The following is a 25,647-nucleotide window of genomic DNA, read 5'->3' as shown; positions in this document are numbered from 1 at the left end:
CCACACAGCATTACATGAGTAGCTAGAGCCTGTACCATTTCTGCCTGCAGGGAAAACACTAAATAAGCTACAGACGATAAGTATACAGTCAGGAGGATGAGCTAGGATCTTTTCATAACTGTTTGACAAAATCTTCTAATCATCCACAGTAACTGTGATGGAGTGTCTGTATCCCCCCTCTAAGCAGTTTCTGTAGTAGTGGCACATTTGTGCTCCTGGGACCTGTGGCTCTGCTGGTTTCCAGGAGCACACTGCTGCAGGTGTGTGACGATTTGGCTGGCTAAAGGTGTAGAGTTCTCTAGTCAGCCAATCACCAACAGTCTGCTGCATATAAAAACCAGCCCCTCTGACTAGAGGGTGCTGATCATTTATTCATCCTATCTCATTCCCACTCAGAGCTTGGTGTTGTTGCATGTTAGTCTGAAGTGTTTCTCCCACCTCACTGAGGATGGTCTGGACACCTGTATTCTCCATCTGCATCTGATGCGGACCCCCTCTCCCCTTCCCCTTTGCAGGTGCGGCCTCCAGAAGTCTGATATCATGTGTGTGTGTCAGGTGGGGGATGACTGACACTGTTCCCTTTATGTCAGTTTAGTGTCTGACTCTCTTTCCCCTTGATGTGAGGACACTTGCTCTAGCTATTGTTTAATATCTGTATGCATGAGAGTTATGAGTGGGTTTTTGTCTGTTAGTGCGAACAGCGACGTGTTCAGTGTCTGTGTAGGTGACCAGACATTTGGTATGAACAGTTACCTGTTCAGGTAGATGTCCTTTGTCTGTTGGTACGTGTGAATGGCGTCCTGTCTTTTACCATCTTAGGCGAGCCAGGCCCCTACGTTCTAGCGTGGGGCTGTCCCTATTGGGACGATCACGCTGCTTGCAGGCAGGACTCCTGGGATTGTCTTGTTAGTGTAGGGACTCACAAGACAACGAAGACTCTTGTTAGATGGGCTTGTAAGCTTACCTCTCTTGGCCAAAATACGAACCGATACCTCGTACATACTATTTTAGGCATTCCATCTGCTAATGCTTGTGGCTATTCTAGGTAAGTGTTTTGGTGTTTGTCAGTCATTGTTGAATGTCTGCTCACAAGTCTCGTTTTCAGTTGAGTTTGTTATGGTGTTCAGAGTGTATGCACATTTCCCTATCCCCATCCTTTCTCTAAAGCCTCTTTTTGCATTCATCCTGGGCATGGTGTGCATTACAATTAGGTCAGGCGTGATAAGTAGGTCCCATCACAAAGGTGTTATGCTGGCTGAAAAACTGACTAGTTTGAGAATACATAAACCCCAAAAAATCTGAACTAGTCAGAATTGAGATCACATGACTACTTGAGGAAAAGGCCTCCAGAAATTTCAGATAGAAAGAAATAACTAACCATGGTAATGCTAACAGGAGGGGATACAAAAGAACCAGTTCCTGCCAGACTCAGGTGGAAGTGATAGCTCAGTGGAGCTGAAGGGCTGCTAGCCTGAGGTCTGGTGCAGACTAGTTTAGGACTCGTCACCCCGTCTGACAGAGGAGGATGCCCTCTAGACGCCCCAAGTGGGAGGTTAGTGACGGGAACCCAGTGGGTTGTAAACCTGGGACTATTGTATGCTGTACACAAGATTGCTGTGCTGAAATAAATGCTGACAGATTTAAAAGAAAATCTTGTTCCTGGAGCCTTTTATACATGTGTTATACCCATTTTCCAGACGTTGAGGTTGGCAATCTGCAGGCAAGTAAACTACCTTGCCACTATATGTATATATATATATATATATATATATATATATATATATATATATATATACACACAAGTGGGGAATAGTTACATAGTGAATGGGGTGAAAAATCACCAGAGTTGCCCTTTAAGTGGACCACTTGAAGTATACTTTAGACAGTTTACTAATATTGTTCTCCAGTTTTCACAGTACTTTAGGTTATAAAATGTATCCTAGCATTCCTGGCAGCATTATTGTTTCCAAGTTGAATCTGTGCTCCTTACGAGTGTGCTAACAATAACCTTACATTGTTTTGAGGTAAAATGATATGTTCACAAAATTTTCTTTCTCTTTTTCTTCTTGAAATGTGTTTTAGAAGGTGCAAATCTGATTAAATATCTGCACGCTGTTCAATCGATCCCTGCTGTGGACAGGAACACACATTAGATATTCGTCCGCACAAAGAAAGCAGATAAGGGGCCCGGATATTAGATTAAAGGCTATGGTTGTTTCTGCAGAAACCCTGTGCCAAAGATAAAAAATGTTAGCAGTGTTAATAACACAGAAACATGGAAATGTTAAGTCATAGTATGGTTGTTTGGCAATAAATATAAGGTCAGGAATTCTATTATGAACCAATTTTTGTGTCTTCAATTTCCAGAAGTAGCAGCTGGCCAGAGAGGGAGTACTTTAGATAAGGTCATCAAGGCTAATAGAGAACTAAAAAAGTGTAAGGTTGGCAAGTTTTTAGAGTACATGTCTTAATAAGTAGCTTGCTAACATCACAAATCTAGATTTTTGACAAGAAACAGTAAAGATTGCTTACAAGCGTAGTTATTGTTATCTGAAGCAAGAAGCTCAAGAGAAAGCAGAGGAAGCCTGTGCATCTTAAGACTACAGACCGGCTATATAGAGCTCACTGATTGGTATGCAAGCGTGGAAGAGGGATATGGGCACAAAGCAAAAGAAAAGTGATGAGGAAGCAGAGCATGAGCGGCTGAGGTTTTACAGTAGTAATTGAAGTTATGGAAAAAACACATGTAATAGTAGGCATAGCTAGTATTATGCTTACTGGGTGAGATACAAAAAGACTGAGATGAGAGGGATATTTGAATAGTTCAACTGTGGCCACACTTTCAGCAAATATTAGAAAATTAGTTTTACTATAGATGCAGTATCAGATAAGCTCTGTATAGGAATCACAGCCAGGTAAAAGCAGTCACAGGACAACTATAACATTTCTAATGACTGCCTAAGGCTGGGCTCACACAGGTGGACCGGATTCTACATACAGGATGCCCGCAAACGGTTCCAACTGTGAGCCTCGCCAGTCACCCTGCATTCCAGCTTTTTCTATATTGCAGATGACCGTGGTGGTTTGCCATCGCTCAAGCGCAGTACAGTTTTATTTTCAATATTTGCATTTCCCGCAAATGAAATGACGCTAGTACTTGCAGGCCATACACAATGTTAATTGCACATAGGCTGCGGCTGGTCTGCTGCATATAAAAACCAGCCCTCTCACTAGAGGGTGCTGGTCTTTTATTCATCCTATCTCATTCCCACTCAGAGCTTGGTGTTGTTGCATGTTAGTCGGAAGTGTTTCTCCCACCTTCCCTGAGGATGGTCTGGACACCTATATTCCCCATCTGCATCTGATGCAGACCCCCTCCCCTCTCCTCTTTGGAGGTGCGGCCTCCAGAAGTCTGATATCATGTGCGTGCCAGGTGGGTGATGCCTGACACTATTCCCTTTATGTCAGTTCATTTAGTGCAAAGCAGGTCTTATCGCATTTTCCTGTGTGGAACCTCCTCAATAAGAAAAGGTAAATTCCGCAACACAAATGGTGCTAAATTGATATGCTAACGAATGGAATTCCGCACCGCATGTCCATTTCTCCACAGGTTTTGTGTGGATTATTTCCATATTTTCAAAATGTCAGCCACTTTGCTGCTACAGTAAATGCTATAGAATTTCCATACGGGGAGTCTGCATGGAAATTCCACTATAAATCTGCCCCATCAGGATTCCCCTTAAGGGTGCCTTCACATGGGCGTATTTTTCATCAGTATTTTGTGAGCCAAAACCAGGTGTTCCTCCTGCTCCAGTGATTTCTTGTCCAAAACCAAGAGTTGGTTCAAAATATGAAAGAAATGCAAATATTTCTATTATTCTTTCTCTCTGTATGTTCCACTCCTGATGTTGGCTCACAAGACACTGGTGAAAAATACTGACGCGTGAATAGGGACAAATGTCATCTGAATATTCTCTCAAAATAGTCCCTAAAGCATACAAATGTATGTTTTTTGTGTTCTTTTACACAGAGCGATTGTTTTTTACTTGTTCAATTTCACAATTACTGAACTAATTCTTGGGAGCATTTACAGGGGCGGAAATATAGTTGGGGGAACCGGAAGTTCTTTTTGCAGGCGTGCATCTATAATTTTGACCGCTCCCCAAAGAACGCTCATTGGTTTCCAAGTCTGCAGAACACACATAAAAGACGTGCGAGTGGTCATTGAGTGAACAGTCACTGCTGTTCTACTTGTCTGCAAGGGCTATGTTGCAAGTGGATGTGTAACGACACAGAATTCAGGATATGATGCAGCAGATGGAGTAACCAAAATATACAATAGTTAAGAACAAAGGAATGAAAGGAAACAATAAAGATTAAGGCAGTGAACTTTTACCTTCTGAACAACTTGTCACTAGCTATGGCTAGCTAGGTCCTAGGAAGAATAGTACTTTGGGTAATACTAATATGTGAACAAGAGCAGTACCTACAGAACAATACTTATAATGCTTTCCAAAGATTGTTCCTTTTTTATTGAAACATACTATAGCATAGAGTTGTGCTTCAGGGGTTAACACTCTGCTACTTTCAACACAGTCTATGGAAACACAGCATACAAAACACACTTGGGTGTCTCTGTTGCCTAAGGCTTGTGCCCTTGTAGCAATAGCTCAGTCCGTAACTGTGAGTAACGGAGATTTACTAAAAAGTTCAAGTCCTTTAGGCATAATGCTTTCTTATACAATAGGCCTGTTGATGTACTGAGTAACAATCTACCTCAGTTTCAAGGTTCATTGGGCTCCTGAGGACCCAATTACGGCTTGGTGAAACGCGTTGAATCATAGACAGAATCTAACTGTTGAACTCAGTCAGAATTCGCTTTGTTCAGCTAGAATTAATTGTTCATTGACTTTGAGCCAGAAAATGTTTTTCCACGCTAGGCGCTAAAACTATGCGTCCGAGACAATTGGTTTCTTTTTAAGAATCTATGTTGGAACTCCATGTGTGTGGCCATTTACATTTGAGAGTGGCTGACTCATTAGAGTACGGAGAAAGAAAACCATATGCCAGCAGTACAACCTAGATTGATCTTCCCAGTGAGGCAGATAAAAAATGGGCCGAGTTAAGAGCCCAAATCAAGGATCCACCAAATGCAGCAAAAGGAATAGTGTGACAGCATAAATGGTGCAAAAAAAGTTTAAAAAAAAATACTTTATTCCTTCATACGAATGTGCGACGTTTCGACTTGGTAGTCTTTATCAAGCATGATAAAGACTACCAAGTCGAAACGTTGCACATTTGTAAGGAGGAATAAAGTATCTTTTTTACTTTTTTGCACCATTTATGCTGTCACACTATTTATTAGAGTACAGAGAGATATAAGGATTCCTCAAAAATTTGCTGGCACGTGTTTCTGGATGTTGCACTATCCTGCAGGCCAGAAAATTGCTTTACTGTGAAAATAACAGAATTTGTTCTAATACATTTAGTTAATCAATAAAGTTTATAATTTCCGGCATTCTCCTAGGTTATATTTGTGTCCCTATTGGTGTGCACACCTAGTGTCTTCTAATGAGGTCGGCTTCACTTACAGCTAGTTATTTGTGAGTCATCGCTACTATTAGCCAAGGCTTGTCCGGGATCAGGAGTGCAACTCTACCAGTATTCTCCATGGTCTTTGTCCCTGTACAGTGGTCCTCACCAAGTTGAGGATGTTTTGCAGCTGCTCTCTTCTTCTTGGCTCTACACGGTGAGCAATCTCAGGTTCCTCAGCCAACTGCCCGCTCCAGGCAACTCCTCCTGCTTTTCCCTTCTCTTTCTGAGGGCGCTCTCTGCTTCCCTTGGAGAGCACTAATATCTCCCTCTAATTCACAGGCAGCAACTCTACTCAATACTCCAAGTCTCTGCGCTCTACTGCTGTGTAGCATAAATTGTCCTTTTTATGCGAGAACCTCATTCAATCAACAAGCATCCTATTAGCTTGCTCAGTTCTGCTGTGCCAAAATTTTGGCGTACACTATGATTTTGCACAATTATTGGTACATTTCCGGCCCATGGCCTTAGCAACCTTTTAACCCCTTAGTGGAGCGCCTTAGAAACACACACTGCCAGGAGTATGTAGCAGCCTATCATGAGTCTAGAACTTTTCAGTTCTTGCTGTGTTGACTATTAAATGCATTCAGATTTAGATTAGGTAATTGTCAGAATCTACACAACTGGACATGGACCAAGGCCTCAGAGCATTAGGGGTTTCCATAGTGAATCAGGACCATATACTGCATTTTTATACTGTAGGTATGGATTGCATAGAGATCTAGATCCAAGGCTTTGTGTCACAGAGTTATACTCATGACCCTAATTGCCCTGAGAATCTGAGACACAGACAATTTTCCGTCTGCCTCAACAGATAACTCATAATTGTTATTCTTATACTGCATTCACCCAAATTGGGAAATTGCTGTAAAATCTTATCCTATGCTTCTAATATATGTGATGTGATGCAGTCATACAGCCTTGAGTAGAAAGTATGTCTTTGCGGAATTGTTGCGTGGGAGAGAATGCCTTAGGACGTGGCAGTGGGTGGCAGGGCTGCTGGAGTAGGCAGAGGCTGCAGCGGGCACAGAAAAGACGTGCTGAGCAAAATCCATAGCAGTGAAAGGGTTAGCCTGAGAAACCCTGTTCCCTTCCTCGTGTCAGGCTCTACATGAGGGCTTCTTCTACTGTGTCTGTTTGGCTCTATAGTGTAGGGCAGAGTTTGTTATAGTGTAGTTTATGAGCTGCTCCTTATCTAGACACTGGAGGAGACAACCTGGCATGTGACAGTCTGCACACTGCCCTAGTGTATACTGTACCTCTGCACTCTTTTGGATGGGGGTGCTGTGATGTACCTTGGCCCCTGTGCTGACTGGGGTCTGCTGTGATATGCTTAGCGCATTGTGGTGACTGAAGGCGTGGAACCCTATGTTTTAAGTCCCTTTTACACTGCCTGACCAATCACAGACAGTGCTCAGCTCTCATTCAATGAATGGCTGAGTGCTGCCTGTGATTGGCTGAGCGCTCAGCCAATAAGACGCAGCCCTTTCAGCAGGCGGGGATTTTAAATTCCTGTCTGCTGAAAGAGCTTCATTACAGTGCAGGGAGAACAAGTGGCTAGACGCGCCTGAGCCCGGCAGCAGCGGACAGGTGAGTATATATTTTTTTATTTTTCACCAACAGCCAGGGATAATTTTCAGGGAAGGGCTTATATTCAAAGCTCTTCCCCGAAAATCATAGCAGGGGTTGCCGGCGGGCCATTGATTTCAATGAGGGCGGCGACCCAATTGAGAGCAATGCTGCATGGAGCTTCGGTCACACATGTTTTGGCACGTGTGTGGATGCTCATATTTGTGCTCACCTATGCACGTGCAATTGCATGCTCATGTGAAAGAGGCCTTAGCTTGTTAAGCAATAAAAAAAAGCCGAGATTAAAATGGAAAGTCTAGAAAAAAAGTCTTGGAAAAAAAAAATTGAGATTCTAATTTTAGGCAAAATCATGCAAACCTATAGATGCATTTTAACCCCTTAGTGACCATCCATGTGCTTTCTTGTCCTGGATGTCTGGGCTTTATTCTACAGGGCCGTAAAAACACGACGACCCTGCAGAGTTAGGCCCCGGGGACTCTGCATGTGACCCAATGCCGTTTTCTGTACATTCGCACCAGAAGTAAAATGTCAGAAGGTCGGGTACTCCTGGAAATTTAAAATCTCCCTGCTCCCGGCTCACAAAGATAGCCGAAAGCAGGGAGATGTCACCAGGGGCCACGGTATGCGGTCCCCGGTCACGTGATCACTGTTATCCAATGGATAACAGCGATCATGTAAAGTTTAAAAATTGTGTAAAAAAACATTTAAAAACTGTAAGTTTCATCTCACGTATCGAATCCGTTAGGGGAGATGAAATTTCATACGTAAGGCCCCGAGATTTACCTGTGGACCTTACCTCGGCTTCTGCGCATGCGCCCATCGGCCTGCAGATTTCACTGGGGGCCGCGGTAGGCAGTCCCTGGTCCCGTGATTACTATTATCCAATGGATAACGGTGATTATGTAAAAGAAAAAAAAGTTGAAGATTCACCTCCCGTCACAGATCCGATCTTTGAGGGGAGGTGAAATTACTTACCTAAGGCTTTCGGCAATGTCCCCCGACATGATCATCCTCCACGGACCTTTCCCGTCTTCTGTGCGTGTGCTCAGGTAAAATGATGGACACATGCGCAGAAGCCGGGGAGCCTGGAAAATTTAAAATCTCCTTGCTCCATGCTACCAACGGTCACCGAGAGCCTGGATCAGTAACTGGTGGCCTTGTTAAGCGGTCCCTGGTGACAAAAAGGTAGCAATTTATCTTAGGCCAAACTCGCACAACCGGATAGGAATTGCGGATTCCATATGCGTTTGATTCACGATAATATGCAGGTCAATCAAATGCACTGGATTACACAATTCCGCTCACATTAGTGGGTCGGAATTACGTAATTCCCTTGCAGAAAACAGAACACAGCATGTTCTATTTTACCGCGGATATACGCGACATAGAGCCCATTGTGCTCTGTGGTTGCGGATATACCTGTAGCCTATATGCAATTACATTGTGTACAGGCTGCGAGTCCCCGCGTCATTGCTAAGTGACAGCGCAGGAAATACAAACAAAAAAAGATGTACTGTGCATGACCGCCTGTTTGAGTACGTAGTTATACCCAGTAGAATACTTGGCCGTATGCAGGGCCACACCCAGGTTCACAGGTGGGATCCGCTGTGGGCCTCCGCAAGCAGATTCCACATATTGAAGTGTGAGTCAGACATTATTCAGATTCTACCTGTAATGCCTACGTAATTTACAAGAAGTCCCCCTCCCTGCACTTCCAGGAGCAGCTTGTTGAACACCTTTTGTTTGAGACCGCCGCCCCTTAGCAAGGTTACGAAGTCTCACAGAATGCCACTTTTTACACCCCATCCCTGCCGCTCAGGTCAAAAAATACCCCCCAAAAAGTGTCGGGTTTGCAGAAAGCAAGGGAGGAGAAGGGATACCCGGTTTCATTGCCCCATATGCCCATCCCAACTGGACCTCCATATTTACCCCTGTTTTCAGACATATCACACAGTTTACATTATTACTTTTATTTAAGATTTAGGGAACTCCAAAAAGGGGGGATTATTTTTAGGGAGTCAATTTTTTTTCTGCACAAGTGAGCAACGGGGCCTGGAATTTATTCAGTTGTGCCCTGAAATCCAATGGGTGTTCCCTCCATTATAGGCCTAGCCATGTGTCCAATAAATAGATTGGGACTACAATGGGTATGTTTCTAAACACAGGACAAGCAGGGGGATCCATTTTGGGGTGTAAGTTTTCATTCTTATGTGTGCTGTACAAAAAAAAAAAGTTTTTAAAATGACACAATTAACAAAAAAAAGAAAATTTTAACATTTTCCTTCTGCTTTGCTTAGACTCATTCAAAAGTGGTGGGGCAAAAATACGCAGTATACCCCTAGATGAATTTGTTAAAGGGTCTAGTTTTTAAAATGGGGTCATTTGTGGTTGTTCTCCATCATTTTGGCCGCTCAAGGGCTCTACAAGTGGGCAATGGGGCCTGAAACAACTTCAAGAAAAATGTCTGTTCTGAAAGCCACCAGCTGCTCCTTTTGGTTTGGGCCCCCTTGTGCATATAGACATAAGATTAGGGCCACAGTGGGTATGTTTCTAAGCACAGGACAAACAGGGGTATCAATTTTGGGGTGCAAATCTTCATTTTGTTGTGCATGATAGACAAAAAAACTGTCTTTAAAATGACATATTTGCAAAACTATGACATTTTGTTTTTTCTCCTCTAAATTGCATTACCTTCTGAAAAGAACTGTGGGGTCAAAAAACTCATGACACCCCTCAGTAAATATGTTAAGGAGAGTATTTTATTATTGGGGTCATTTGTGGGGGTATGTATCATTCTGACACCTATGTGCCTTTGCAATCAATTTCCTTGGTGTAGGAAACCAAAATATTCTTCAAAATGCTAATAATGTTAAAAAAACTAACTAAATTTTCTCTAATGTGCTTCCAGAATAAAGTAAATAGATGGAAATGTATATATCATCTAAAATCTGTACAGTATGTTTGTACATATTTGACATATTGCAGTTGAAAATTTTCACAATTTTGGCCCTTTTAATAAATATACACAAAATCTATCAGTCTATTTCTACCATCTAAATGAAGTCCAATATGTGGCGAAAAAACACTGTCAGAATTACTTGGATATGCAAAACTTTGACGGAGTTATTCTATGTTAAAGTCAAATATCAGATTTCCAAAATTTGGCATGGTCATTAAGGTGCAAACAAGCTAGGTCACTAAGGGGTTAAAAAATAAATTGAACTTTCATCATGCGAGTCTGATCCATTTTCAATGCATGTAACTATAATTAAAAAGAGAGTCAGAAGGTGTTTTTTTAAATTAGCATGCATATAAAATGGAAATTTCATGTAAAAAAATCACAAAATCGTGCAAAAACTGAACCGATTTTTACAACCTGAATTCGCAGTCACCCATGTGAATATATTCTTAGGCAGTTCATCCAAACAAAGTGAAATGAAGATATTCAGGTGCATGCTGCTATGTGTGAAATACAAAAGCAAACCAGCACAAGGGATGTGACAGCATTCTCTTAAGAGCGCTAAGGAGTATGTAAATATGGAATATAAACATTTTTAATTGCATTGCTGCGATTATAACGATACATATAAATGTGAGGTTCTTCACCCACATTTTGATCAAACCATATGAACCCGTATGCCTCAAGAAGTCTGCAGCCACAACATCTCTCATGTTGTTAAAAAAATAGAAAGATGCCTAAGGCCTTAGTCACACGGGCGTTTTTCCCCGCGATTTATGGATCGCATGACAGATGCGCATCCGCAAATCGCGTGACCGGGGCCGAAAAATCACCCGAAAAAACTGCTCCTAGACGCGTTTCAATAAAAACGGGCTGGAGCTATCCAGCGCATTGAATTCAATGGAGCCGGCAATACAGCAATGCACTGCGGGCGATCTCACGATGAATTTTCGGGAAGGGCTTAAATATATAAGCCCTTCCCTGCAATTCATCCAGAAATGTGTAAAAATAAAAAAAATATATATACTCACCTTGTCCTGGCAGCCGTAGTTTAGCCGCGGCCGGCGGCAGTTCTCCTGAACTGCTCTCTGTAGTATTCAGCAGCCGGGGATTTAAAATCCCCACCTGCTGAATGAGCTGCCTCTAATTGGTCACAGCCTGACCAATCAGAGGCAGCTCTCACTCACACCCATTCATGAATGGGCGTGAGTGAGAGCTGCCTCTGATTGGTCCCTGCGCTGAGCCAATCAGAGGCAGCACTCACTCACCCATTCATGAATTCATGAATGGGTGTGAGTGAGAGCTGCCTCTGATTGGTCAGGCTGTGACCAATCAGAGGCAGCTCATTCAGCAGGTGGGGATTTTAAATCCCCGGCTGCTGAATACTACAGAGAGCAGTTCAGGAGAACTGCCGCCGGCCGCGGCTGAACTCCGGCTGCTGGGACCAGGTGAGTATATTTTTTTCTTATTATTTTTACACATTTCTGGATGAATTGCAGGGAAGGGCTTATATATTTAAGCCCTTCCCGAAAATTCATCGTGCGCTCGCCAGCAGCCCATTGCTTTCAATGGAGCCGGCTGTATTGCCGGCTCCATTGAATTCAATGGGCAAACATCATTCTTCTCTGCCACAGCTGTTACAGCTGTGGCAGAGAAGAATGATTTGTCTTCTATATGTTCTCAATGGGGTCGGCGCTGCTGCTGCCGGCCCCATTGAGCGCATATAGAGAAGAGAACAGGAATCGCAGATCGCAGATAGGTGCGATCTGCGATTTCTGTTCTATAATTTATCGGACGAGCGCATAAAAAGCGTTCATGTGTCCGATACCATTGCAAAGCAATGGTTTTAAAAAATCGCCGGACGCATGCGCATGCGCAAATCGCGCGAAAAAACGCCCGCCTGACTAAGCCCTAAGAAGTATGCAAAGGAAAGTAAATTAAATTGTAAAGTAAAATAACAAAATAACATTTCATTCATATACCGTTGTTTCTGTTAGGTCATCACCATACGAGACTACATTCCGAAAATCCTGGGTCCCTCAGCTTTTCGAAAGTACATTGGAACTTACCAAGGATACAATGAAAACCTTAATCCCTCAATTTCTAATATATTTTCTACAGCAGCATTTCGCTTTGGCCATGCCACTATCCCTCCAACTGTGCACAGATTGGATTCTCAGTATCGAGAACATCCGCAGTACCCAAGTCTTCTACTAAGCGAAGTATTTTTTCGTCCCTGGAGAATAATAAAAGAAGGTAATTAGCATCTTTATTAAATAATTAATTGTTAAGTTTTGTACAATTATACTCATGTACAGGGGCATAACTATAGGGGATGAGGTTGCTACCGGGCCAAGGGGCCTTAGGGGGCCCATAAGGTCTCTCTTCTCCATATAGGGAGCCCAGTGCTATGAATAGCGCATTATAGTTGGCGGCCCAGTTACATATTTTGTTCTGGGGCCCAGAAGGTTCAAGTTATGCCTCTGCTCATGTGTTTTGTGATTTTTATACAGATGTATTTTTCTTTAGCTTGACTCTTAAGTAGAGATGAGCGAACGCGTTCGTCCGAGCTTGATATTCGTGCGAATATTAGGGTGTTCGGGATGTTCGTTATTCGTAACGAACACCATGCGGTGTTCGGGTTACTTTCACTTCCTTCCCTGAGACGTTAGCGCGCTTTTCTGGCCAATTGAAAGACAGGGAAGGCATTACAACTTCCCCCTGCGTCGTTCAAGCCCTATACCACCCCCCTGCTGTGAGTGGCTGGGGAGATCAGGTGTCCGCCTAATATAAAAGTCGGCCTCTCCCGCGGCTCGCCTCAGATGCCTTGTGAGTTAGATGAGGGACAGTGCTGTTTGTACCGGAGCTGCTGTAGGGAAAGAATTGGTAGTTAGTGTAGGCTTCAAGACCCCCAAAGGTCCTTATTAGGGCCACTGAGAGCTGTGTGTTGGCTGCTGTTAGCAGTGGCAATTTTTTTTTTCTCAAAATCGGCTCTGCAGAGTGTTGCACCCGGCATTAGGGACAGAAGTGTTGCATAGGCAGGGAGAGTGTTAGGAGTGAGTGTAGCCTTCAAGAACCTCAACGGTCCTTTCTAGGGCCATATTTAACCGTGTGCAGTACTGTGCTGGCTGCTGTTAGCTGTGCTGCATATGTTTTTTCTTCTCAAAATCGCCTCTGCAGAGCATTGCACCCTCCATTGATACTGCAGGGAAAGAATTGTGTAGGCAGGGCCACAACACAGTTATTATTCATTGAATATACGCAGTGCGGCCTTTTGCTTGTAAAACAAGTGAAAATAATTCTATTTGTCCTGCCTCTGTCCGTCCTAAGGGCGGTGGACACGTGTCGGCTGCGTGTGCAACGTTTAAAAATCAGACGCACCCAGCTACGTTTTACTCCTGGCTTCGCCATTTGCTTTCCTTAATTTGGAAAAAAAATACCTGCTCTGCCAGAGTTATAATAACTCTGCTACCCTCAAGTTCTGTGCCACATTAGCAGGGCCACAGCACAGTTATTAAACTTCTCATGTTCATTGAATATACGCAGTGCTGCCTTTTGGTGGAAAAAAACTGAAAATAATTCTATTTGTCCTGCCTCTGTCCGTCCTAAGGGCGGTGGACACGTGTCGGCTGCATGTGCAACGTTTAAAAATCAGACGCACCCAGCTACGGTTTACTGCTGGCTTCGCCATTTGCTTTCCTTAATTGGAAAAAAAAATACCTGCTCTGCCAGAGTTAAAAACTCTGCTACCCTCAAGTTCTGTGCCACATTAGCAGGGCCACAGCACAGTTATTAAACTTCTCATGTTCATTGAATATACGCAGTGCTGCCTTTTGGTGGAAAAAAACTGAAAATAATTCTATTTGTCCTGCCTCTGTCCGTCCTAAGGGCGGTGGACACGTGTCGGCTGCGTGTGCAACGTTTAAAAATCAGACGCACCCAGCTACGTTTTACTCCTGGCTTCGCCATTTGCTTTCCTTAATTTGGAAAAAAAATACCTGCTCTGCCAGAGTTATAATAACTCTGCTACCCTCAAGTTCTGTGCCACATTAGCAGAGCCACAGCACAGTTATTAAACTTCTCATGTTCATTGAATATACGCAGTGCTGCCTTTTGGTGGAAAAAAACTGAAAATAATTCTATTTGTCCTGCCTCTGTCCGTCCTAAGGGCGGTGGACACGTGTCGGCTGCTTTGCAACGTTTAAAAGTCAGACGCACCCAGCTACGTTTTACTCCTGGCTTCGCCATTTGCTTTCCTTAATTTGGAAAAAAAATACCTGCTCTGCCAGAGTTATAATAACTCTGCTACCCTCAAGTTCTGTGCCACATTAGCAGAGCCACAGCACAGTTATTAAACTTCTCATGTTCATTGAATATACGCAGTGCTGCCTTTTGGTGGAAAAAAACTGAAAATAATTCTATTTGTCCTGCCTCTGTCCGTCCTAAGGGCGTGGACACGTGTCGGCTGCGTGTGCAACGTTTAAAAATCAGACGCACCCAGCTACGGTTTACTGCTGGCTTCGCCATTTGCTTTCCTTAATTTGGAAAAAAAATACCTGCTCTGCCAGAGTTAATAACTCTGCTACCCTCAAGTTCTGTGCCACATTAGCAGGGCCACAGCACAGTTATTAAACTTCTCATGTTCATTGAATATACGCAGTGCTGCCTTTTGGTGGAAAAAAACTGAAAATAATTCTATTTGTCCTGCCTCTGTCCGTCCTAAGGGCGGTGGACACGTGTCGGCTGCGTGTGCAACGTTTAAAAATCAGACGCACCCAGCTACGTTTTACTCCTGGCTTCGCCATTTGCTTTCCTTAATTTGGAAAAAAAATACCTGCTCTGCCAGAGTTAATAACTCTGCTACCCTCAAGTTCTGTGCCACATTAGCAGGGCCACAGCACAGTTATTAAACTTCTCATGTTCATTGAATATACGCAGTGCTGCCTTTTGGTGGAAAAAAACTGAAAATAATTCTATTTGTCCTGCCTCTGTCCGTCCTAAGGGCGGTGGACACGTGTCGGCTGTGTGTGCAACGTTTAAAAATCAGACGCACCCAGCTACGGTTTACTGCTGGCTTCGCCATTTGCTTTCCTTAATTGGGAAAAAAATACCTGCTCTGCCAGAGTTATAATAACTCTGCTACCCTCAAGTTCTGTGCCACATTAGCAGGGCCACAGCACAGTTATTAAACTTCTCATGTTCATTGAATATACGCAGTGCTGCCTTTTGGTGGAAAAAAACTGAAAATAATTCTATTTGTCCTGCCTCTGTCCGTCCTAAGGGCGGTGGACACGTGTCGGCTGCGTGTGCAACGTTTAAAAATCAGACGCACCCAGCTACGGTTTACTGCTGGCTTCGCCATTTGCTTTCCTTAATTTGGAAAAAAAATACCTGCTCTGCCAGAGTTAATAACTCTGCTACCCTCAAGTTCTGTGCCACATTAGCAGGGCCACAGCACAGTTATTAAACTTCTCATGTTCATTGAATATACGCAGTGCTGCCTTTTGGTGGAAAAAAACTGAAAATAATTCTATTTGTCCTGCCTCTGTCCGTCCTAAGGGCGGTGGACACGTGTCGGCTGCGTGTGCAACGTTTAAAAATCAGACGCACCCAGCTACGGTTTACTGCTGGCTTCGCCATTTGCTTTCCTTAATTGGGAAAAAAATACCTGCTCTGCCAGAGTTATAATAACTCTGCTACCCTCACATTCTGTGACACATTAGCAGGGCCACAGCACAGTTATTAAACTTAGATTATTCATTCACTAGAGGCAGTGGGGCCTTTCGTTTTCAAAAAAGGGAAAAAATTATATTTGGCCTGCAGTCTTGCGCCAATTTATTTCCTTCCTGTGAAATCAAATCACTGGTAATACAGCATGCTGAGGGGTAGGGGTAGGCCTAGAGGACGTGGACGCGGCCGAGGACGCGGAGGGCCAAGTCAGGGTGTGGGCACAGGCCGAGCTCTTGATCCAGGTGTGTCGCAGCCGACTGCTGCGCGATTAGGAGAGAGGCACGTTTCTGGCGTCCCCACATTCATCGCCCAATTAATGGGTCCACGCGGGAGACGGTTATTAGAAAATGAGCAGTGTGAGCAGGTCCTGTCCTGGATGGCAGAAAGTGCTTCGAGCAACCTATCGTTAACACGCAGTTCTGCGCCGTCCACTGCTGCAAATCCGAATCCTCTGTCTGCTGCTCCTCCTTCCTCCCAGCCTCCTCACTCCACTACAATGACACCTGCTCAGGAGCGGGAACACTCCCAGGAACTGTTCTCGGGCCCCTGCTTAGATTGGGCAGCAGCGGTTCCTCTCCCACCAGAGGAGTTTATCGTCACTGATGCCCAACCATTCGAAAGTTTCCGGGGTCCGGGGGAAGAGGCTGGGGACTTCCGCCAACTGTCTCAACAACTTTCTGTGAGTGAGGAGGACGATGACGATCAGACACAGTTGTCTTGCAGTGAGGTAGTAGTAAGGGCAGTAAGTCCGAGGGAGCAGCGCACAGAGGATTCGGAGGAAGAGCAGCAGGACGATGAGGTGACTGACCCCACCTGGTGTGCAACGCTTACTCAGGAGGACAGGTCTTCAGAGGGGGAGTCAAGGGCATCAGCAGGGCAGGTTGCAAGAGGCAGTGCGGTGGCCAGGGGTAGAGGCAGGGCCAGACCGAATAATCCACCAACTGTTTCCCAAAGCGCCCCCTCGCGCCATGCCACCCTGCAGAGGCCGAGGTGCTCTAAGGTCTGGCAGTTTTTCACAGAGACGCCTGACGACCGACGAACAGTGGTGTGCAACCTTTGTCGCGCAAAGCTCAGCCGGGGAGCCAACACCAACAGCCTCACCACCACCACCATGCGCAGACATATGATGGCCAAGCACCCCACAAGGTGGGACGAAGGCCGTTCAGCGCCTCCGGTTTGCACCCCTGCCTCTCCCCCTGTGCCCCAACCTGCCACTGAGATCCAACCCCCCTCTCAGGACACGGGCACTACCGCCTCATGGCCTGCACCCACACCCTTATCTCCGCTGTCCTCGGCCCCATCCAGCAGTGTAGTTCAGCGCACCGCCCAGCCGTCGCTTGCGCAACTGTTGGAGCGCAAGCGCAAGTACGCCGCCACGCACCCGCACGCTCAAACGTTAACCGTCCGCATAGCAAAATTCATCAGCCTTGAGATGCTGCCGTATAGGGTTGTGGAAACTGAGTCCTTCAAAAGTATCATGGAGGCGGCGGCCCCGCGCTACTCAGTTCCCAGTCGCCACTACTTTTCCCGATGTGCCGTCCCAGCCCTGCACGACCACGTCTCCCGCAACATTGTACGCGCCCTCACCAACGTAGTTACTGCCACGGTCCACTTAACAACGGACACGTGGACAAGCACAGGCGGGCAGGGCCACTACATCTCCCTGACGGCACATTGGGTGAATTTAGTGGAGGCTGGGACAGAGTCAGAGCCTGGGACCGCTCACGTCCTACCCACCCCCAGAATTGCGGGCCCCAGCTCGGTGGTGGTATCTGCGGTGGTGTATGCTTCCTCCACTAAAGCACCCTCCTCCTCCTCCTCCTCCTCCTCTGTCTCGCAATCAAGATGTGTTAGCAGCAGCACGTCGCCAGCAGTCGGTGTCGCGCGGTGTGGCAGCACAGCGGTGGGCAAGCGTCAGCAGGCCGTGCTGAAACTACTCAGCTTAGGCGATAAGAGGCACACGGCCCACGAACTGCTGCAGGGTCTGACACAGCAGACCGACCGCTGGCTTGCGCCGCTGAGCCTCCAACCGGGCATGGTCGTGTGTGACAACGGCCGTAACCTGGTGGCGGCTCTGCAGCTCGGCAGCCTCACGCACGTGCCATGCCTGGCCCACGTCTTTAATTTGGTGGTTCAGAGCTTTCTGAAAAGCTACCCACGCTTGTCAGAACTGCTCGTAAAGGCGCGCCGGCTCTGCGCACATTTCCGCAAGTCCCACACGGACGCTGCCACCCTGCGCACCCTGCAACATCACTTTAAGCTGCCAGCGCACCGACTGCTGTGCGACGTGCCCACACGGTGGAACTCTACGCTCCACATGTTGGCCAGGCTCTATGAACAGCGTAGAGCTATAGTCGAATACCAACTCCAACATGGGCGGCGCAGTGGGAGTCAGCCTCCTCAATTCCTTTCAGAAGAGTGGGCCTGGTTGGCAGACATCTGCCATGTCCTTGGTAATTTTGAGGAGTCTACCCAGGTGGTGAGCGGCGATGCTACAATCATTAGCGTCACCATTCCTCTGCTATGCATCTTGAGAAATTCCCTGCAAACCATAAAGGCAGCTGCTTTGCGCTCGGAAACGGGGGCGGTGGAAGACAGTATGCCGCTGGATAGTCAGGGCACCCTCCTGTCTATTTCTCAGCGCGTACAGGAGGAGGAGGAGGAGCATGAGGAGGATGAGGAGGAGGGGGAAGAGACAGCTTGGCCCGCTGCTGACGGTACACCGGCTGATTGCCTGTCATCCTTTCAGCGTGTATGGCCTGAGGAGGAGGAGGAGGAGGATCCTGAAAGTGATCTTCCTAGTGAAGACAGCCATGTGTTGCGTACTGGTACCCTGGCACACATGGCTGACTTCATGTTAGGATGCCTTTCTCGTGACCCTCGCGTTGCACGCATTCTGGCCACAACGGATTACTGGGTGTACACACTGCTCGACCCACGCTATAAGGAGAACCTGCCCACTCTCATTCCCGAAGAGGAAAGGGGTTCGAGAGTGTTGCTATACCACAGGACCCTTACGGACAAGCTGATGGTAAAATTCCCAGCCGACAGCACTAGTGGCAGAAGGCGCAGTACCGAGGGCAAGGTAGCAGGGGAGGTGCGGAAATCGAGCAGCATGTACATCCCAGGCAGTGCAACAGTCTTTAAGGGCCTGGCCAGCTTTATGGCTCCCCAGCAAGACTGTGTCACTGCTCCCCAGTCAAGGCTGAGTCGGCAAGAGCACTGTAAAAGGATGGTGAGGGAGTACGTAGCCGATCGCACGACCATCCTCGGTGACGCCTCTGCCCCCTACAACTACTGGGTGTCGAAGCTGGACACGTGGCCTGAACTAGCGCTGTATGCCCTGGAGGTGCTTGCTTGTCCTGCGGCTAGCGTCTTGTCGGAGAGGGTGTTTAGTGCGGCTGGGGGAATCATCACAGATAAGCGTAGCCGCTTGTCAACCGACAGTGCCGACAGGCTAACACTCATCAAGATGAACAAAGGCTGGATTTCCCCAGACTTCTGTTCTCCACCAGCGGACAGCAGCGATACGTAAGCAATACGTAGGCTGCACCCGCGGATGGAAGCTACGTTCTCTCTCACCATCCAAAACGGGGACATTTCTGCTTCATCAATCTGTGTCTAATATTCCTCCTCCTCCTCCTGCTCCTCCTCCTGAAACCTCACGTAATCACGCTGAACGGGCAATTTTTCTTAGGGCCACAAGGCTCACTCAAATAATTTTTCTGAACAATTTTTATAAGTTTCAATGCGCTTAAAAGCGTTGAAACTTTAACTTGAACCAATTTTTCGTTAAACTGGGCTGCCTCCCACTATACTGCTGCTTCAGAATTGTTACTGGGGCCTGTCTTGAGTGCTACTATTGCTGACATGGAACGAAGACTGCGCTCCCGCTATACTGCTGCTTCAGAATTGTTACTGGGGCCTGTCTTGAGTGCTACTATTGCTGACATGGAACGAAGACTGCGCTCCCGCTATACTGCTGCTTCGGAATTGTTACTGGGGCCTGTCTTGAGTGCTACTATTGCTGACATGGAACGAAGACTGCGCTCCCGCTATACTGCTGCTTCGGAATTGTTACTGGGGCCTGTCTTGAGTGCTACTATTGCTGACATGGAACGAAGACTGCGCTCCCGCTATACTGCTGCTTCGGAATTGTTACTGGGGCCTGTCTTGAGTGCTACTATTGCTGACATGGAACGAAGACTGCGCTCCTCCTATAATGCTACTACTGATATGTTAGTGGGGCCTGTCCTAATGCTACGGCTGAAATGTTACGAATTCTGGGCTCTGCCTATACCGCTGCTAATGGTATGTCTCTGGGGTGTGGAAACAGAGGCTTCCCAAAGACATGATGGCGGCGAGGCCATTTCCCACCAACACGGTTACTGTTAAGGTGCATATAACCACGGACACGTGGAGAGGACACGTAGTGCCTCAAAAACATCCCCCTCCTCCTCCAACAGGGAAAACATTCTTGGCAAATGCCTTTGCATTGGTTCATCTGGTGGCAGTCCAAGAATTTCACCTTTACCGACACAACAAGAGAGCCCCCACACCATCCCCCCGCCACGGCCCACTTAATCCTGGCCGCATTCCGAAAACCAACAAAATACAACCGTGCTACTAGGTCCGCAGTCACCACCACATTACCACCAACGCGGTTACTGTTAAGGTGCATATAACCACGGACACGTGGAGAGGACACGTAGTGCCTCAAAAACATCCCCCTCCTCCTCCAACAGGGAAAACATTCTTGGCAAATGCCTTTGCATTGGTTCGTCTGGTGGCAGTCCAAGAATTTCACCTTTACCGACACAACAAGAGAGCCCCCACACCATCCCCCCGCCACGGCCCACTTAATCCTGGCCGCATTCCGAAAACCAACAAAATACAACCGTGCTACTAGGTCCGCAGTCACCACCACATTACCACCAACGCGGTTACTGTTAAGGTACATATTACCAGTCTGACTGGGGCATGCAGACACCTTGACAGAATGAATAGTGTGTGGCACATAGGTTCCCCATTGCTATGCCTACGTGTGCAGCTCCTGATGGCGGTGGCACAGGATTATATTTCTCATTGCTTCTGTACAGCATTGTGGGCTATCGCCCCGCCCCTTTTAAAGAGGGTCGCTGCCTAGCCGTGCCAACCCTCTGCAGTGTGTGCCTGCGGTTCCTCCTCATTGCAGACGCACTTCTAAATAGACATGAGGGTGGTGTGGCATGAGGGCAGCTGAAGGCTGCGCAGGGACACTTTGGTGTGCGCTGTGGGGGGGAGGGGGGGCGGTTGGTCAGCATGTAACCCAGGAGAAGTGGCAGCGGAGTGTCATCCAGGCAGTGATTGTGCTTTGTTGTAGCTAGTGTGGTGCTTAGCAAAGGTATGCCATGCTAATGAGGGCTTTTCAGAAGTAAAAGTTGTTGGGAGGGGGGGGGGGGCCCACTCTTGCCGGTATTGTGGCTTAATAGTGGGACCTGTGAACTTGAGATGCAGCCCAACATGTAGCCCCTCGCCTGCCCTATCCGTTGCTGTGTTGTTCCCATCACTTTCTTGAATTGTCCAGATTTTCACACATGAAAACCTTAGCGAGCATCGGCGAAATACAAAAATGCTCTGGTCGCCCATTGACTTCAATGGGGTTCGTTATTCGAAACGAACCCTCGAACATCGCGGGAAGTTCGTTTCGAATAACGAACACCCGAACATTTTGGTGTTCGCTCATCTCTACTCTTAAGGCTTTTTTACATGGCCGCTAATCATTCGGATTCCTGTTAACCAGCCGATTATATCAACCGCAATTCCTGGGCAGATTACCGTTTAGTTAAACGCATGTCCCAAAAGAATGATGAGCAAAAAGTTGTTTGCTTCTCATTCATCGTTGAGTTTCCTCTGTAAAAGCCCCTTTTATTGTGATATTATATCATGGTGCCATGCCTTCGGGGGGGGGGGGGGGGGGGTTTATTTACACTTTGAATTACTTTACAATGGGTTTTGTTTTGTTCAGATAAGAGAACAAAAGCTTTTTAATGAGTTAAGATTAGAGATGAGCGAGCACCAAAATGCTCGGGTGCTCGTTACTCGGGACGAAATTTTCGCGATGCTCGAGGGTTCGTTTCGAGTAACGAACCCCATTGAAGTCAATGGGCGACCCGAGCATTTTTGTATATCGCCGATGCTCGCTAAGGTTTTCATTTGTGAAAATCAGGGCAATTCAAGAAAGTGATAGGAACGACACAGCAACGGATAGGGCAGGCGAGGGGCTACATGTTGGGCTGCATCTCAAGTTCCCAGGTCCCACTATTAAGCCACAATAGCGGCAAGAGTGGGCCCTCCCCCCTCCCAACAACTTTTACTTCTGAAAAGCCCTCATTAGCAATGCATACCATAGCTAAGCACCACACTACCTCCAACAAAGCACAATCACTGCCTGCATGACACTCCGCTGCCACTTCTCCTGGGTTACATGCTGCCCAAACCCCCCCCCCCCCCCCTGCACGACCCAGTGTCCACAGCGCACACCAAATTGTCCCTGCGCAGCCTTCAGCTGCCCTCATGCCACGCCACACTCATGTCTATTTATAAGTGCGTCTGCCATGAGGAGGAACCGCAGGCACACACTGCAGAGGGTTGGCACGGCTAGGCAGCGACCCTCTTTAAAAGGGGCGGGGCGATAGCCCACAATGCTGTACAGAAGCAATGAGAAATATAATCCTGTGCCACCGCCATCAGGAGCTGCACATGTGGGCATAGCAATGGGGAACCTATGTGCCACACACTATTCATTCTGTCAAGGTGTCTGCATGCCCCAGTCAGACCACGTTTTTTTATAAATAGTCACAGGCAGGTACAACTCTGCAATGGGAATTCCGTGTGCACCCACAGCATGGGTGGCTCCCTGGAACCCACCGGCTGTACATAAATGTATCCCATTGCAGTGCCCATCACAGCTGAGGTAACGTCCGATTAAATGCAGGTGGGCTTCGTCCCACACTGCATGCCCCAACCTGACCGGGGTTTTTAATTCATAGACACAGGCAGGTACAACTCCCTATTGTGAAGTCCCTGTGGACCGACAGCATGGGTGGGTGCCAGGAAGCCACCGGCGGCACATAAATATATCCCATAGCATTGCCCATCACAGCTGAGGTAATGTCATGTTTAATGCAGGTGGGCTTCGGCCCACACTGCATGCCCCAGTCAGACTGGGGTTTTTTAGAAGTGGACACATGCAGTTACAACTCCGTGTGGACCGACAGCATGGGTGGGTGCCAGGAAGCCACCGGCGGTACATAAATATATCCCATTGCATTGCCCATCACAGCTGAGGTAATGTCCCCGTTTTTGATGGTGATAGAGAACGATGCTTCCATCCGGGGGGGCAGCCTACGTATTGCTTAGGTATCGCTGCTGTCCGCTGGTGAAGAAGAGAAGTCTGGGGAAATCCAGGCTTTGTTCATCTTGATGAGTGTAAGCCTGTCGGCACTGTCGGTTGACAGGCGGGTACGCTTATCCGTGATGATTCCCCCAGCCGCACTAAACACCCTCTCTGACAAGACGCTAGCCGCAGGACAAGCAAGCACCTCCAGGGCATACAGCGCAAGTTCAGGCCACGTGTCCAGCTTCGATACCCAGTAGTTGTAGGGGGCAGAGGCGTCACCGAGGACGGTCGTGCGATCGGCTACGTAGTCCCTCACCATCCTTTTACAGTGCTCTTGCCAACTCAGCCTTGACTGGGGAGCAGTGACACAGTCTTGCTGGGGAGCCATAAAGCTGTCAAGGGCCTTGGAGAATGTTCCCCTGCCTGCGCTGTACATGCTGCCTGATCTCTGCGCCTCCCCTGCTACCTGGCCCTCGGAACTGCGCCTTCTGCCACTAGCGCTGTCGGATGGGAAGTTTATCATCAGTTTGTCCACCAGCGCCCTGTGGTATAGCATCATTCTCGAACCCCTTTCCTCTTCGGGAGTGAGAGTGAAAAGGTTCTCCTTATACCGTGGATCGAGCAGTGTGTACACCCAGTAATCCGTAGTGGCCAGAATGCGTGTAACGCGAGGGTCACGAGAAAGGCATCCTAACATGAAGTCAGCCATGTGTGCCAGGGTACCTGTACGCAACACATGGCTGTCCTCACTAGGAAGATCACTTTCAGGATCCTCCTCCTCCTCCTCCTCCAGCCATACACGCTGAAAGGATGACAGGCAAGCAGCATGGGTACCCTCAGCAGTGGGCCAAGCTGTCTCTTCCCCCTCCTCCTCATGCTCCTCCCCCTCCTCCTCCTCCTCAACGCGCTGGGATATAGACATGAGGGTGCTCTGACTATCCAGCGACATACTGTCTTCCCACGCCTCCGCTTCCGAGTGCAAAGCATCTGCCTTTATGCTTTGCAGGGAACTTCTCAAGAGGCATAGCAGAGGAATGGTGACTCTAATGATTGCAACATCGCCGCTCACCATCTGGGTAGACTCCTCAAAGTTTCCAAGGACCTGGCAGATGTCTGCCAACCAGGCCCCCTGTAAAGAATTGAGGAGGCTGACTCCCACTACGCCGCCCATGTTGGAGTTGGTATTCCACTATAGCTCTACGCTGCTCATAGAGCCTGACCAACATGTGGAGCGTAGAGTTCCACCGTGTGGGCACGTCGCACCGCAGTCGGTGCACTGGCAGATTAAACCGATGTTGCAGGGTCCGCAGGGTGGCAGCGTGCGTCTTGGAGTTGCGGAAATGTGCGCTGACCCGGCGCACCTTTCCGAGCAGGTATGACAAGTGTGGGTAGCTTTTCAGAAAGCGCTGAACCACCAAATTAAAGACATGGGCCAGGCATGGCACGTGCGTGAGGCTGCCGAGCTGCAGAGCCGCCACCAGGTTACGGCCAGGTTACGGTCACACACGACCATGCCCGGTTGGAGGCTCAGCAGCGCAAGCCAACGGTCGGTCTGCTCTGTCAGACCCTGCAGCAGTTCGTAGGCCGTGTGCCTCTTCTCTCCTAAGCTGAGTAGTTTCAGCACGGCCTGCTGACGCTTGCCCACCGCTGTGCTGCCACGCCGCGCAACACCGACTGCTGGCGACGTGCTGCTGCTGACACATCTTGATTGCGAGACAGAGGTTGCATAGGAGGAGGAGGAGGGTGGTTTAGTGAAGGAAGCATACACCGCTGCAGATACCAGCACCGAGCTGGGGCCCACAATTCTGGGGGTGGGTAGGACGTGAGCGGTCCCAGGCTCTGACTCGGTCCCAGCCTCCACTAAATTCACCCAATGTGCCGTCAGGGAGATATAGTGGCCCTGCCCGCCTGTGCTTGTCCACGTGTCCGTTGTTAAGTGGACCTTGGCAGTAACCGTGTTGGTGAGGGCGCGTACAATGTTGTGGGAGACGTGGTCGTGCAGGGCTGAGACGGCACATCGGGAAAAGTAGTGGCAACTGGGAACCGAGTAGCGCGGGGCCGCCGCCAGCATGCTTTTGAAAGCCTCCGTTTCCACAAGCCTATACGGCAGCATCTCCAGGCTGATCAATTTGGCAATGTGCACGTTTAACGCTTGAGCGTGCGGGTGCGTGGCGGCGTACTTGCGCTTGCGCTCAAACAGTGGCGCTAGCGAAGTCTGGACGCTGCGCTGAGAGACATTGCTGGATGGGGCCGAGGACAGCGGAGGTGAGGGTGTGGGTGCAGGCCAGGAGATGGTAGTGCCTGTGTCCTCAGAGGGGGGTTGGATCTCAGTGGCAGGTTGGGGCACAGGGGGAGAGGCAGTGGTGCAAACCGGAGGCGGTGAACGGCCTTCGTC

General features: G+C 47.8%; 1 protein-coding gene across 1 annotated transcript in view; it reads left to right on the top strand.

Moving 5' to 3' along the window:
* Positions 1–25,647, top strand: part of TPO (thyroid peroxidase) — a 202,933-nt gene that overhangs the window by 88,709 nt on the left and 88,577 nt on the right. Inside the window, exon 5 of the mRNA XM_066596549.1 lies at positions 12,139–12,397. Within this exon, the coding sequence (XP_066452646.1) occupies positions 12,139–12,397 (259 nt within the window). The remainder of the gene's footprint in view (positions 1–12,138; positions 12,398–25,647) is intronic.

Source organism: Eleutherodactylus coqui, chromosome 1 (genome assembly GCF_035609145.1).
Source record: "Eleutherodactylus coqui strain aEleCoq1 chromosome 1, aEleCoq1.hap1, whole genome shotgun sequence".
NCBI lineage: Eukaryota > Metazoa > Chordata > Amphibia > Anura > Eleutherodactylidae > Eleutherodactylus > Eleutherodactylus coqui.
This window is presented reverse-complemented; position numbering and strand designations above follow the sequence as displayed.